This window comes from Ostrinia furnacalis, unplaced genomic scaffold (assembly GCF_004193835.3).
Source record: "Ostrinia furnacalis isolate ACB-3 unplaced genomic scaffold, ASM419383v2 OfSCF5700, whole genome shotgun sequence".
Taxonomy (NCBI): domain Eukaryota; kingdom Metazoa; phylum Arthropoda; class Insecta; order Lepidoptera; family Crambidae; genus Ostrinia; species Ostrinia furnacalis.
The window spans coordinates 16506-33045 of NW_021135939.1; the positions used below are offsets into that span (position 1 = coordinate 16506).

General features: G+C 35.2%; 1 protein-coding gene across 3 annotated transcripts; it reads left to right on the forward strand.

Annotated features, from left to right (window-relative positions):
* Positions 1-1116: 1116 nt before the first annotated feature.
* Positions 1117-7064, forward strand: LOC114361432 (uncharacterized). Of its 3 annotated transcripts, none has more exons than XM_028316440.1 (15): positions 1117-1254; positions 2614-2758; positions 3573-3863; positions 4034-4156; positions 4238-4386; positions 4612-4644; positions 4727-4814; positions 4893-5045; positions 5280-5430; positions 5505-5721; positions 5805-5864; positions 6024-6150; positions 6242-6381; positions 6464-6576; positions 6793-7064. In XM_028316440.1, the coding sequence occupies exons 1-15, from the start codon at positions 1207-1209 to the stop codon at positions 6899-6901; spliced, it is 1947 nt and encodes a 648-aa protein (XP_028172241.1). In that variant the 5' UTR covers positions 1117-1206; the 3' UTR covers positions 6902-7064. The 3 variants fall into 3 exon arrangements, with proteins under 3 accessions (XP_028172241.1, XP_028172242.1, XP_028172243.1); XM_028316442.1 differs by lacking the exon at positions 1117-1254 and adding an exon at positions 1275-1396; XM_028316441.1 differs by lacking the exon at positions 5805-5864 and having other exon boundaries at positions 6793-7046.
* The last annotated feature ends 9476 nt before the right edge of the window (positions 7065-16540 follow it).

Consider the following 16540-nt stretch of genomic DNA (forward strand, 5'->3'; position numbering starts at 1 on the left):
GATTGTAGACGTTAAAAGTTACCGTAATCGGGGCTCAGGCCTGTTCATCTCCGCGAGTTTACATCGAAAACAAAACACGCACGATGGCCCACCTACAGGATACTATTCGACAAGGCCTCACATACGAGCGAACATTGACTCACGCACGCGTATTCTTGTGTATGATGGAAGAAAATAAAGAAAATGGTGTACTAAATACTGTGTAGTATTTAACTGCCTAAATAATAATAAAAACACAGAATGTACTTTTTTATGTTGCCTCAAGACACTGAGAGGTAAATAAGTAGTTAATATTATTAATGATAATTCATGCTAAATCATGTATTTCCTCCGCCATTTTCCGCAGTTTGGCACCTCACGTCACATCATTTTACCGAAGTCAGCCCTATAGCTTCGGCCACAGATATGGATATCTGTGGCTTCGGCGCAGTGCCGATCACTGACGTTTGTCAACAAAATGGTGCTTGACTCTTGAGACAGGCTAAATTACACCATATTGTTAATGACATTGAGCATACATTTTTTTAAATACCTTCACGAAGTAAAACTTCTGTACGTAGTACTTATTATTATTCTGTGTCTCTACACCGTCGTTAAGGCATTCATTGACTGGACTAAATGCAATCACTTACAGAGAAACATTAATTGTCTTAATAATAATAAACAATACAAAAACGATTTAGCGTAGCAGTTCTATTAAAAGTGATTTTTTATTTTTATAAAGTAGGTAACTAGGGGCAAATAAAATACAAGCCATCCAGTAAGTCACTGCGCGGCACATGTTTTGTACGGGATAGGACACATTTAACATTTGAGCGAGTGGCTTATAGGCTGTTTTCATAATATATAATTAGACAAATTTGATATTTTATAATGATTTTATGATAAATGATAGGTGGTTTTAAAAAGTTTAAGTTAAAAATACTATTTTCTTTACGGCCGTGTAAACTAAGTGCGCTCCGACGCGCTCCGCCGCGCGCCAGTCAATGGGCATCGTCGTACCTTACAGGCTGTTCTGTACCTACCCTACCATAATAAACTCTTTTGATGATTGAAATAGGACAACTGGCAATGTAGAGACGATATTTTTTATTTTTCTGTTGTTTCATTAGGCAGTCAAAATTTGATGGTTCTGGTATTAGGTTGATTTTATAAAATTCCTGTTTTTATTGTGAATTAAAATTCTTAAGTGTACCTACATCAACAATGGGGAAGTATAAAATGCCTACTGTGCAACAATTTCTACAAAAAAAAGTAAGTACCTACCTGTGGGTTCAATATTACAGACGCACTTGTTCCTGGATCACCTACTACCTACTACCCTATTCCCTGGGCCACACACATCGCGTCGCGATTGATGTGAATCTTCGAATCTTCGGGTTACCGCGATAAGTAGGTAAGTATGGCCTAGCGAGGGGGTAGTTAGTATCTCTACCTATCTACGTTTGCGCTTAAATCAAACTACTATGATTAGCCTCATGTATACTCAATATCTAATTAATTCCACTCCCACGAAACAGTGAATTTTTTTTCTGTGTGTGCCGTTTGGTGTAGTGGTTCAGAACGGACTACTATGCCGAGAGGTCCCGGGTTCGATTCCCGGCAGGGCAGAAATTGAAATGATGAATTTTAATTTCTGTGACGGGTCTGGGTGTGACTATGTATATGCACCGCCGTCTTAAACTAAGCTGGGGCCCTTGGGCATACCAGAATTAGAGGCCCTTTTGGAAAGTAAAAAACGCTAATCATAGATAGATAGAATATTCTTTATTGCACACAAAACAAAGATTACAGAATTTAATGAAACAAAATGCAATGGTACAACACAGGCGGTCTTATCGCTAAGAGCGATCTCTTCCAGACAACCTTTGGGGAGAGGAAAGTGTACATAGAAATGGGTACGGACAAAACAGTGCAAATAAGGAAAAATAAAGAGAGAGAAAAAAAAACAACATAATAGATGTATATGTTACGGTCAAAGTGATAAATGTGAAAATTATGAATAATCGCCGGTTATTATGAATAATTACCGCATGATTTGGTAAATGTGATTAAATATGGGGTCATTTATGTGTGTATAAAACTAAATGGGCGGCTTGGGGGGGGCCCAAGGGCCCCCCCCCGCCGCACCTTAACCTATTTTTTACTTTAAATCAAAACATTATGTTATAGGCATCATGGAAAAGTAATATTATGCAAGAAACATTCCAAACTCATTATGCCAAATTATATTAATATTATGATATCAAAACGTTCAAAAGTTTGGCTGTACACGAGCATGTACACAAGATGTTGTTCTCTTTTATGAAATTTGTTAGTACTAAAGTTGAATTATCAAATAATCACTGTTAAATGTGATTAATTTATCACTTTTACCGCGATTGTCGGTAATTATTCATAATAACCGGTTATTATTAATAATTTTCAATTTATCACATTAACCGTAACATATATAATATTTATGTATTTGAAAAAAAAAGTATATAAGTAGTATACCCGTTAAGCTAGCACCCATAACACAAGCATTAAGTTGCTTACTTTGGGGCTAGCTGGCGCTGTGTGAAATTGTCCAAAGATTTATTTATTCTTCGGTTTTTTATTTGCTGTTTTCAGACCATTTATGGGCCCAAGAAAGATCCAGTGTGGATTTATCTGGAAAAGGAAATGATAGAAAATTTAGCAAAAAAACCGTATAACGAGAAAGTTGGAAAATGGCTGAAATATTTAAGAGATTTAAAATACTATTTTTACTGTGAAGGTAATTGTAGTGCATTTTTTAATTCGTAAAGCGCATTTAAATCTCGTTAGCTTATTGGGATTTTATTTAGATACATTTTTGGTTTCCAATTGGTATTGGTATCAAATATCAATCAATCAACATTCAGAAGGCACGATGCCACGATAGCCGAACAGTGATGAGTCTGACTGGCCGATTCTTCATCCAAGAAACGACGCGGGTTCGAACCCCGCCGCCGCGCTGTAATGTGATGTATGATGCTCACTCATAATACAAGCATAATAAAATTTAGAGTAGTACGAGGGGTAACGGGACTATTACTTACTAATTAAATTATTTATGCAACGTGAAAGTTTAAAAATAATTATTATACTAAGTAATTAATTTGCAAATTGCTATAAGATTGTTTTTTTGTATTTAATTCTTCGCTGCTACTAGTAGGTACAATATCATCAGCATGCAAAATAAACGTCTCAGTTGTACTTTGTTGCAAATCATTTATGTAATTTAAAAACAAAATGCATCCCAAGACAGTATGAGATCGTTTCGGAGCAGGCAGGGTGGGTTAGCTACCTATAATATATTGTACGCGTGGCGACTCAGAGATCGCAGGTTCAATCCCCTACCACCCCCTACTACGATTCAAGCATAGATAATAATAATAATATGTGTGCGTGCATGAACACAGTATGCTAATAGATTATAAGTAGGTACAGTTCTTAGGTCTGGGTGTTTTCATTCAGTAGAAGTACTTGCTTAGCCCACAATTATTTATCGACTAACGATAGGTTACCATGATGATGCCTTACTTACCTACCTACTTGCATATTTTTAGCAAAAAGGAAAGAAAGAAGATTGAATACAGAAGTAGGCCCGGCTTGGTATTGTGAGTTGTCAAGTGAACAAAGAGAAGTATTGAACCATTTAAAAGAAAACATACATCAAGATCTTTTAGAAGATTTGCCGATACGTATTCGACAGTCTCTGTCGGATCTTGGACTTACACTGAAAATACCTAAACCTTTGCTGATGCAGGCTATGAATGACTGCGTTCATGATCCCGGCGTTTTCATATGGAATCTGTACTCTGCCTACTATAAAAAACCACCTAGTGAGTTAAGACCAAGTAAGTAACTACGTCGATACTGAGATCTTAACCCATAATCGGATAATAAGCCAGTTTTATGGATTTCTAAATAAGTTTTGCGTCCCAAAGAAGTGTAGGTATGTGCACTTTACCTACATATGTAGTTAGGTGACAATAAAGCAGAAAAATAGTCTCCCTTTCTATTACAGAATACGATATAAATGCAATGATCCTCATGTCGTGTCTAGTATTTATAGATCTAGAAGAATGCATTGAGAGATTAGAGAAGTTAACGTATGTGAAAAAAATTCCACCACAAGAGGTGCCGAAGAGTAAGTTAATACTAGGTACCAACAAATACTTGGTTACTTATTATGTAGGTAGTAGGTATTAAAAAAACTGCGTTTTTACAGAAAAAAAGAAGTATTACCAACCTGATATACGATACGGGGAATATCAACAACAAATGTACGTCCCTCTCTACAGTACTCATAGTTCGGGTCAACAGAGGAAACCCAAATCTCAACCTCTTGGGTACAAGTTTCGGCTCAGGAGCGAAGAGGTAATGTACCGTGTTCATACTGAAACCTCCTTCTCCAGGTTCACTCACACCAAAATGGTGTCAAGTTGGGATCAGAGCATTGAGGAGGTAGGTATCTCCACTGTAAATAGGTAGAGATGATTTTTTGTAAGTATTTATCGTGCGAAAACTGATTTCTGGACAGCTTTATCTCGGACACTATTCAAATGTTTATTTTAAAATGAATAATATGTCACTTTTTTATAGAGCTATGAAAGACTGTGCAAGGATCATACTTTCGTAAGTTTATATTTTTATTTTGTTATTAAAAATATTGAGTAGGTATTGTAGAGAGCATGATAGTGATTGGTTACCATTGCAGTTAGACAAACGCAAAGAAAGAAATAAGAAAGAAAAGCAAAGTGAACGAATCTGCAACTACAAATTTTGGGAGCCACCGAGCACGCTGCGTAAGGATAAAATAAAATGCACAAAATCAATTTATTTATTTATTGATTGAAATTTAACTATGGTAAATATCTGTGCAGGCAATACGGACCCGAAGATGGTAGCTTACGTGAACAAATTGAAGATGCTGAAGAAGAAAGCGAAGCCGAAACATAAATCCCCTTACAAGAACGTTCAATACCTCGTTACCGGAGTGTCTTTCACCGGAGGATCTCCGCATTACCTTTTGTCAAGTAATTAAAAGTGTCTTCATTCTTCCTTTTGTTTATTTTGACAAAGCAATACTTATTAAGTACTTAGTATGCTGTCTCTACTAACTCTATCTACACTAAGGAGACGAGTCTAAAGTTACTGACACAACCAACCAAATCTTTATTCGTTTTATAAATCGGAAAAGTTGAATGTACTTAATTCATATCTCTAATGTATGCTGCTATTAACCCTTAATATTTATTTTTATTTTAAAGATGTTGCACTACTTCCAACTGGATACATCCCGATAAATGGTGGAACTGTCGCCTATGGAGGCGAATTCATTACAGTCTTGCAGGGCTTTTGGAAATTCCCACGCGAAGTTAAAGAAAAATGTGACGACGCTTGTGACTGTATTACCAAATGGTCAGTATTTTACAATTTTGGTGGAACCTTTTAAAAAAATAACGAATTAATCGACAATATTTTGACTTTTGCAGGGAGGATACTGTTATGGATTACCTGAAGGAATCAAAATGTAAATGCGGTCATCTCTACGATTTTTACCACGAGGGAAAAGCGACTGAAAAGTATTTCTATCCGCCTACGAAGCATGGCAAATTTTGGGTGGATAAAGCGAAGATATACCAAATGAATCCGATACCGGATTTTATTAGAGACACTGTTAGAGAAGCTATGCAGTCTGTAGAGCCTACGGTAATCTACATTTTCCTTTTTTGAAGATGTATAACTAAGAATCTCAGAACTAGGAAACTCATATTATTCTTATAATTTTCTAGCCAGAGCCGTCAATGCCAACGATATCTGCGTCGGGACTGAAGGAAAAAGAACTTTTAGCGGTATGATCAAAATTATTGTAAATTTACTTACTTAATACTTCCTTGTTACTTTATTTCCGCACTTAGTAAAAATTGGCTAGGTCTACATACACATAACTATCTCTTGGACTTTACTTACTATAATATAGGTACTTAACTCTCATCCTGTTGGTCATACAGGCTCTTTTAGCTGATCTCTCTGACACGCCGCTTCTAATACCTCATTTGCCACAAGCCAATCTTCTGAATAACCTTCAAGAATGGGTCAGGAAACGAGTAAAGGGTAAAATAAACCCTAAAGAACACAGTAAGTCGATATTTCAAACCTAACTCAATCAGTAAGTAAGTAGGTATGTAAGAAATAGATCTCTAAATATTTACGTTGTCTTATTTTTCAGAACAACTTATTTTACAATCACAACGCAGATGGCTCGACTTGAAGCACATGGACTTCAGAGCACGTGCTTATAGGATTCCGTTCACTTTGAAACAATTGGAGCACTTCAATTGGTCTCATCGACATTTAGTTCAGAACTTGGTATGATCTTGAATTTTCTGTTTGCCATGATCCATAGTAGGTTCAATTCCGACTTAAAATTAATAACTTTTTACTTTTACAGTTTAAAATATTGTTGGATGACTTTGTGTCGAGAAATAGAATGAACCAACTGCAACAAACGCGACTTTGGTGGTCTACCATGAAGTACGATCCATATCCTAGCAAAGCATTCTTGTAAGTTAAATTCTTTTTAGCTCTAATTTCAATATTGTTGACGTTAATATTATGTAGTCAAAGTCAAACCCAACCATATTCACCATCACCACCCTGCGAGTGCGCACACTTTGCTTAGGTATTACTCAAAATCTCGCCTTCTGTTCATTCATATTTTGGGATCAAGAGGCGCAACAAAAACGACCAGAGAATTTACCTCTAGATTTTCTTTTTCAGAGATATTTATTTCACCTACATGCCAGGAAGAATGAAGGATACGTTCCTGATCAACCCGTATAGTTCGGAACTCACTCCCAAGCATGGGGCTAAGACTTGTCCTTTGTGAATCCAATCTACTTTGTCAAACAATCTACCTAGGAAAATTTAAATACAGAACTAAAAGACATCTACATCATTTTTATTAACATAGATAGGTAAAAGTAAAAATATAGAATCAGTATTTATTTCGCTACAAGTCATTATTGCAAGAAGACGATTAAGTTTATAAATTAAAATTGTAATTTTTGTTGTTCAAAATTGTCATTATGTATATGTAGTGACCGTGGTTATTAGTATTGTAAGAATGTAATTGTTATGAACTGTTAATTTCTGTTAGAGAGTAATTAACTATGTAATAAGAAAATAAATGTTTGAGATTTTAATAATTATTTTTATCCTAACTACTAATATATGCGAAAGTTTGTATGGATGTCTGGATGTTAACATGTACTTTGTTACTCTACGGATTTTGATGAAACTGCAATATTATACTTTATAAACCAACGTATAGGCTAAATAGGTTAATCAAACTCCCTGATAATATCCCTATCCCTACTATGAAAAAAAAATAGAGCGCATAAGGAAACAAAAAAAAATATTTTGAAAAAGTGAAAAATAAAACAATAAAACAATAAAACAGCTTTGCCTAAGGTGTACGTTACTCCAGCTGGAAAGTAGCTCCTAGAGTGATATGAGTAGAACGTATAATTAGTTCCCAACATGGTGTAAATGTGCGCCGAATTAGAGATTAGTGCGTGCTGTCGTTTTGGTACAAAACGAAAAAAACGATTCCTGCTGGAGTAACGTTTTTCTAGCAGGAAAATTCTAAACGAATGATCGGAAAGAGAAAAACTGTGTACGAGCAGATAGCTTATATTTGTTCTATTATGTGAGCTGAAAATGTGATTTGAGCGTCTTCAGGTTTTCGAGATATTGCATTTCCTGCCAGGGTAACGTTTTGCAGAAATGTGCGTTCCCTTCGAGAGGCCACTGTGGAAAACGAAGGTTTCGTATACATAAAGATTTAGCAGAACCTCTAAAACAAATGTAGCCAGAACGATAAATTTGTAGGTGTTGTAAGTTGGACGCTACAACCCGCCGAATGTGGTCCCTCAGATGAACTATGTCAAATACCAAATTACTGAATCTGACCAAATAAGATGATTTTGATGAATGGTAATATTTAGGAGGTAAATCGTAGGGCTACATACGAAAATAAGAGCTCTGGATAGTTACTGCAAATAAAGAAAATCCAATCAGACGATGGGCCCTCAGTTCACCAATGCACAAAATTTACTTTAAAGCTACAAATTGGAACTTGAGACTAAGTTTCTTTGGTAAGGTTTAAATTTTAGCAGAAGTAGCCACAATGCTACCCTGAGAGTACAGGGTTTAAATATTCTACTAGTACAGAATAAAACCTCTAGTAAAGTGAGCCCTCGGGCCACACGCTAAAAATCAATTCCATGAGAAATATCTCGCCCAACGCATTGTTTGATAAAAATAGTTTACAGCATTTTATGTACGAAATTTGCAGTTTAAAATTGTATTCAAATATCATTGCTATATAAAGTATTTAAAGAAATATCTTGCTTCTTAAATTCTCCGTAATAATTTTGTGTATGTTAACCACATTTTAAATTTTTTTAGGATACTCAAAACAAAACTATTTGATTTTGAGAAAAAAATAAGCTTAAAAATTGTTAATATAAACAATGATTAGGAATGAAATGATCAGCCGTAATAACAGGACACGTCAGGACGCTGGCGTGCGTTGTAGTAGGTAATTCTATGATCGAAGATAATATAGAGAATATTATTTAAAAATGAACATAAAGAGAAAGAAATATTGTGCGGCGTTCGGGTGTTTAAATTCGAAAAGAAATCTACCGGATTTATCTTTTTTTCGCTTCCCAAAAATGCTGAAAGGTATGTTGGCCATGTAGGTATTTTTAGGATAGTATAGGAACCTAACCTACCATGACTACTGCTCAGAATGCGTTCGTTCGTTTCAGCCAAATTACGTCCACTGCTGGACAAAGGCCTCTCCCAAGGTNGCGGCTTTATTCCAGGCACCCATCGATATATTAAATATAATTTGGCATAATGAGTTTGGAATGTTTCTTGCATAATATTACTTTTCCATGATGCCTATAACATAATGTTTTGATTTAAAGTGAAAAATAGGTTAAGGTGCGGCGGGGGGGGGCCCTTGGGCCACCCCTAAGCCGCCTATTTAGTTATATACACACATAAATGACCTCATATTAATCACATTTACCAAATCACGCGGTAATTATTCATAATAACCGGCGATTTTTCATAATTTTCACATTTATCACTTTGACCGTAACATATATAGCGCAATGTTTACTAAATTATGTTGCAATCCATTATGCCAGTCCGGGAATACGAGTATAACAAAAAAATATAGTTTTCTCAGCTTAAACATAGATCTGATTAATGTATTTGACATAGGTGTTTTGGAAGAGGCTCTTCTCATTCGAGAAGAGGAAAAAAAATGTTTATTGTGTAATAATCAGGTTACTTANACCAGAAACCCATTTTTATCAGGTTTGTTAACGAGATTTGAAAGTAATAGAAATAGGCCCGTTTTACGGCTTCAGTGATTGGTCTCTTATTTTTTGACAATATAATTTGACCACTAACTTAGCAAAAGTTATTTGAGCTTAATTTACACTGCCTTGGTGTCATTTTAAAACAAGTGAAAATGTTAAAATAATACTTAAATTAAAATAAAGTAGAAACACCGACACGGCTCACAAGACAGCTTACTTAGGTTAATGTGGATATCTCAAAAACTTGACGTGATAAAAATTTGAGACATATATTTTTGTAATAAGGGGGCTGGTAGAAAACATACCCAATATGAATTATCTTTGGGTAAAAGAAAAACTTTTTGTTTGTAAACTAGTGTAATGTCTTAAAATAATTTATACTTTAATAAGATAAACCTTTATCTGCCCTACATCTTTGCAAAAAACGTATCAAAGACAGAGTTCATTGATAAAGTACGCCAATAAAGTCTTTTCATTCGCGATACTTTGACTTAATTAGGAAAACAATATTTATTTAATGAGACATGCTCCATAAGAAGAGCAAAACATTTACCAAAGATAATTAAGAAGGTTTGAGTGTTCATTTCATCAGTTTTTTTATGTAAGTTTTTTCGTACCTATAATGTGTATTGACACAATCATTGGAATCCAGTTCAATACTTCAATTTAAGCTTTGCAAAGCTGTTAGTTAGCATTCGATTTTAGCTTTAATTTCGGTAAATTTTAGTCTACACAGTCTCAAAGTGTTTACCATTCATTTAACTGTACCTACATCCACACTTCATTTTCCCACAAACAACTTACCAAAAAGTCCGTCATTCGCCATACGTTCTTCAAACAACAGGTGCTGTCGTTACGTCGCAAAGATCGGTAAGGCACCGTCACGGTGCGCGCGCGCCGCCACACAGTGGTCCCGATTTAATAAAACATGGACATTGATGCTAGAGGCACGAAAATTTTTTTGATGGTTACTGCTATGATAACTAATAAGGCAAAAAAATATTACAATCCTACGACGTCTATTTCGTAGTAAAAAAAATATATACATATTTTTTGTATGGAAGAAATTACGTTTCTGTCAATTTTTCGAAATTCTTTAACGATGTCAAGATGCCGATCACACATGTTATAAAACAAGTGATTCTGTGTATTTCATGCGAAGATACTTGTCACTTATCTCTGCGTACTTTTGAGTTATCGAGGGTTGAAAAATCGATTTTTTTATATTAAATATTTCCACGAAAAATTGCCAGAATTACAATATGGTGTATAAGGGACACTTTTGATGACACATAACAACGACTCGCACTCGCGCGCGCTCGTATGCATCAACTTTTACTAAAATAAAAAAAATAATAAATTAGCGACTACCTATAATCAAAGAACTGTTCCAAAACGAAAAACAGTGTGAAATAGTAGACAATCTTTTAACTTAAAACTGTGTCTACCTGAAGATAAACGTTAGCGCTAGTTACATCATGTAATTTGTCAAAATGGCAATATCGCAATTTGAGATTCATTCTCACTTCAGAGAGTATTTATGAGCTTCCATCCTATCAAAAGCTTCTGGAAACAAAAAAAACTTGTTATCCTTCAGAGAGAGATGATATTTGTGTGAGTTATCAATGATGGACATATTGTAAATTGGGTAACCTCTCGTATACGCTACTTTTTGACGGCCAGCGGACCTATACATACAACGTTGTATTAAGTATTTCCCTTAATTTTTTATTTTATTTTATTAAAAGCTGATGCATACGAGCGCGCGCGAGTGCGAGTCGTTGTTATGTGTCATCAAAGGTGTCCCTTATACACCATATTGTAATTTTGGCAATTTTTCGTGGAAATATTTAATATAAAAAAAATCGATTTTTCAACCCTCGATAACTCAAAAGTACGCAGAGATAAGTGACAAGTATCTTCGCATGAAATACTCAGAATCACTTGTTTTATAACATGTGTGATCGGCATCTTGACATCGTTTAAGAATTTCGAAAAATTTACAGAAACGTAATTTCTTCCATACAAAAAATATCTATATATTTTTTTTTACTACGAAATAGACGTCGTAGGATTGTAATATTTTTTTGCCTTATTAGTTATCATAGCAGTAACCATCAAAAAAAATTTCGTGCTTCTAGCATCAATGTCCATGTTTTATTAAATCGGGACCACCGTGCGCCATCTGGCTCGTGGGAAAACCTAACGAACGCGCGTCGCGTACGCTACGCGAAATGTAGGGTTCTAATAATTAATTTAGGAAAGACATGTTTAAATGTGACTTTGGGGTCAGTATGATTAAATCAACTGTGTATATCGTAGCACATCAAGATTGTACATTTTTATTGAAAAATCACACTATTAAAACTGCATTACTGAAAATTTTGTGAAAATCCATACTTTCTGGTTTTATAATTGACAAGGCCCAAAATCTCGTAGCGAGGGAATTAAATAATGAATGGATATGGGTATAAAAATTTTTAGTGATAAAATTGAGTTAGTAGTTGCGATATGTCGCATGTACAAAAAAAAACATACACAGTTTTCTGTAGACGCGTCTCTACGTTTTTCTAGAAGTTCTTTTAGTATTTTTATGTGACATTAATACGCAAAAACAATAACGCATTTTTTTGCTACCTATGTTACTGGTTTAACAACATTAGTTACTTTACTAAAACCTAAATTGAAACTATGCATAGTAACACTTCGCTGTAGAATCTAGTACACATTAGTGAGCACTGATTGATTAGGGCCATTCTGTGAATCAACAAACAATCAGCATTTAATTGTCAGTGTGCGTGTTAGCAGAGCTTCAGGCCCGTGGAAGTTTTATTGCTGAAATAGTTATTTTCAGAACCTGCAAAATGTAAAAAAAATCGTGAAGAAGTGACTCTTTATGAAATTTTCAGTAAATAGAAAGTATATGACAATATGAACTACGAAGCCAGTTTATTAATTTCCCATTACATTTTGATTTTGAAACGGTTGAGTGTGTATAGTTCACTTAAAATACGAATAGTAGCATGAATGAAGATCACATCAAGCTACCATGAACTTTAAAAAATGTATATCCTATGAGAATTACCCAAAACTGGCCACATTTGCCATGCGAACTTTACAAATCACAACATCTGTCCAAAGTCAACCCTCAAATGAATCATTAACGTTTTAAACCGCAGCATTCAATCGACACGGTCAGATGCTTTCCAGTTTTCCGACACGTTGCGGGTCAAGTGAGCATGTTAACCCTCGCAGGTGGGGTGGGGGTGACCTGCCCCCATGATAATTTGTAACAAACACTTCAGTACAATACTGACACCATATACCGTTCGGTTGACCTGTGGAGTGCTCCGATTGAGCATCCCGGTGCATCGCGTATCTTCGAGTTACCATTGACATAGAGCCGCGGTTTTGCAGGTACGTTTTAGAATAGGAGTATTGGCACACTTCAGGGCAATCTTATTTTAAAAATCAATGTTGTTTTATTTCTAAATCACCATATTTTCCAATGGTAGTTTTTCCTAAATAACGCCATAAATAACTTATTAGATTTCATTTTAATTTTTAATGCATTACGATTTTTAGTTGTGTTTAATTTTGAATTTAATGTTAAATCGGAAATATTTTAACAGATTTTTAAACATCGTGTAAAATTATTTCAATTACAAAAAAAAATAGGTACTTCGTAGTTTTCCGTAGAATTTTCCGCGTGCGGTCTTGTCAACGCACGGATGACGTCCTGTTCAAAACGTCTAATTTAGAAATGCCCTTAGTTGTCCATAGCAATACATTGATAACTTTGCTAGATTCAACCCCTAGGTGCTAGATTAGCTAGTTTTGTAACATCATGACCATCTGACGTAAACTTGCTCTGAATTCGCAACGAAATCAGATGTCAAACAATAGTTTATCGGTGATATCATTACATCCGCACTATCACGGTCTCGTTAGACAATGGCAAAGGCGGGGTCTCTTCGTGACCAAATTATTCAACGTGTCAAAGGCAAATGCAACGTTTGGGTCGTTTGGTCCTTCCGAGGTTCTGACGTGTGGTCGTAAAGTGCCCGTGCGCATTTCATGTGCGTTCCCTTCGAGAGGCCACTGTGGAAAACGAAGGTTTCGTATACATAAAGATTTAGCAGAACCTCTAAAACAAATGTAGCCAGAACGATAAATTTGTAGGTGTTGTAAGTTGGACGCTACAACCCGCCGAATGTGGTCCCTCAGATGAACTATGTCAAATACCAAATTACTGAATCTGACCAAATAAGATGATTTTGATGAATGGTAATATTTAGGAGGTAAATCGTAGGGCTACATACGAAAATAAGAGCTCTGGATAGTTACTGCAAATAAAGAAAATCCAATCAGACGATGGGCCCTCAGTTCACCAATGCACAAAATTTACTTTAAAGCTACAAATTGGAACTTGAGACTAAGTTTCTTTGGTAAGGTTTAAATTTTAGCAGAAGTAGCCACAATGCTACCCTGAGAGTACAGGGTTTAAATATTCTACTAGTACAGAATAAAACCTCTAGTAAAGTGAGCCCTCGGGCCACACGCTAAAAATCAATTCCATGAGAAATATCTCGCCCAACGCATTGTTTGATAAAAATAGTTTACAGCATTTTATGTACGAAATTTGCAGTTTAAAATTGTATTCAAATATCATTGCTATATAAAGTATTTAAAGAAATATCTTGCTTCTTAAATTCTCCGTAATAATTTTGTGTATGTTAACCACATTTTAAATTTTTTTAGGATACTCAAAACAAAACTATTTGATTTTGAGAAAAAAATAAGCTTAAAAATTGTTAATATAAACAATGATTAGGAATGAAATGATCAGCCGTAATAACAGGACACGTCAGGACGCTGGCGTGCGTTGTAGTAGGTAATTCTATGATCGAAGATAATATAGAGAATATTATTTAAAAATGAACATAAAGAGAAAGAAATATTGTGCGGCGTTCGGGTGTTTAAATTCGAAAAGAAATCTACCGGATTTATCTTTTTTTCGCTTCCCAAAAATGCTGAAAGGTATGTTGGCCATGTAGGTATTTTTAGGATAGTATAGGAACCTAACCTACCATGACTACTGCTCAGAATGCGTTCGTTCGTTTCAGCCAAATTACGTCCACTGCTGGACAAAGGCCTCTCCCAAGGTTTTCCATAATGAATGCGTACTTACCTACATACGTACCTCATTACAAATAAGTAGATTAATTATTTTTTCACTAGACAGCAACCCTAACAGCGTAAGAAGAGTTCAGAGGCACGCGATAGAAAGAGATAAAACTTGTAGGTGAATAAAATTGTAGGTACGTAGTGCTGTGCGAGCTGAATTCCACTGTATCGCGTCGTAGGAAGACTCGCATTTATTTAAATCGTCTTGCGGAGTAATCCTTCTGTACCTGTACTATTACTTATTCTGTGCTATGGTTTAGTTATGGGACGTCTCTATAACTTTCAAACTCGAATGTGAAAAAGACTTTTTATGAAATAAGTACACTGAACTGTCCCACCAAACTCATTGACAGGGAGGCGCCACTATCGATCAACTATATAGTTTCCAACATGGCAAAAATCGGAACCAGCGATCCGGTATTGACGGTGGCGCCCCCCAATGTCAATGTCAGTAACGGTTCTTTGAAGTTGTTGTTGAAAATCAAACGCGCGATGGCAAATATTTTTAAAAGTGTGATTTTATTTCTTTGAACAGTGATCAGTATCTTGCATTGCACACAAGATGCATTTGTTATCAACGTTGTTTATTTTACTGTTGACCATGTAAGTACCTACCAATACTTACGCTTATAGGTATACAGGGTGACTTTGTTATCCGTATAATATTTTTTTTATTATGCTCTATAGAACAATTTAACAATATTTTATCTTGAATTTTTTTATAGGTTGTGTAGGTACACTTTTTTCGTAGCATTTGTACCTAGACTCAATATCTAATGCCGCAATATTTATCTTGTTTTTCCAGTGTTAGTGGCCATGGAGGCAGGGGTCGTAAACCATTGTTAAGTCACGAAGAAATAAGAGATTTATTTCAACGAAACTCAGCTTATTTTGACCAATCGAAAAATCGACCGATTCGTTCTTCAGACAGAATTTTTTCTATCATGTCGCGAGAAATAGAACACAAAATGTCACCATTAGCCTTATATTCGGCATATAAACGGCACCATTCGAAATTACTTTTTACTGATATGGAGAGAGAAGCCTATTCAAATGATGAAATTAATACAATAAGCTGTACATATTCCGATACTGATAATTCATTCACCAAAGAATTAGAAAGTGAATTTAAACAACAACAAGAATTTTCGTTCTATTTAGACACATATGACTTGAAAAAAATTGAGCCATTATATGCATATAAGAGAAGGTCTGATAGTTGTTCATATCAAAAGTATAAAACTTTACCAAAATTTAAATGGAGTTCCATGATCAAAGAAAAAATATGGATGAGAACAAAGTTACCTTGTACGTGGTCATTGAGAAAAAGTAGTATTCGGGACGACAGTTTCAATTTAATCGGAAAGTGTTCACAATGTAATGCTGGAATCAGAATCACAAGTTCCAAAAGAACTGATAAATATATTACATGTAACTGTATAGTTCGTAATTTTCATGAATCCTTCAAACATAATCCGAAAATCAAGTCCAGATTAACAACATACAGAAGACAACAGTTGGCTAAAGAATTACGTTATAAACCAGCGGTTGTGGTAAATAAAGAATTAACATCTAAATTTGTGTCGGGAGATGAGAAAGTCAGTTGCCCTGTTGTACCAAGTATGAGTGCTCTTAGAAAAATTAGATATGAGAATAGAATGGGACAATTACGTGACACAAACCCTATTATGTCTTTGTTATGTATGGCAAAAACCCCAAGCGAAGATAATTTAGCAGACGTGATACGTGAGCTTTGTGTGCACCCAAGCTTTCGTTTATGTTATTGGAGTAATCAGCAAATTGAATATTATAATTGTTATTTTCAGAAATTCCGTAAAATCACTATAACAGTAGATGCAACAGGTTCTTTCTTTAAAAAAATCACCTTACCTGACGGTACAATAGCCACAAAAAGGTTATTTTTATATGTAGGACTAATT

Excerpts from the sequence above, each read along its gene's own strand:
- LOC114361432 (XM_028316440.1), top strand. The coding sequence starts at position 1,207 with ATGGGGAAGTATAAAATGCCTACTGTGCAACAATTTCTACAAAAAAAA. Across the intron at positions 4,157-4,237 it reads ACCACAAGAGGTGCCGAAGA|AAAAAAAGAAGTATTACCAA; the intron begins GTAAGTTAATAC and ends GCGTTTTTACAG. Across the intron at positions 6,151-6,241 it reads AATAAACCCTAAAGAACACA|AACAACTTATTTTACAATCA; the intron begins GTAAGTCGATAT and ends CTTATTTTTCAG.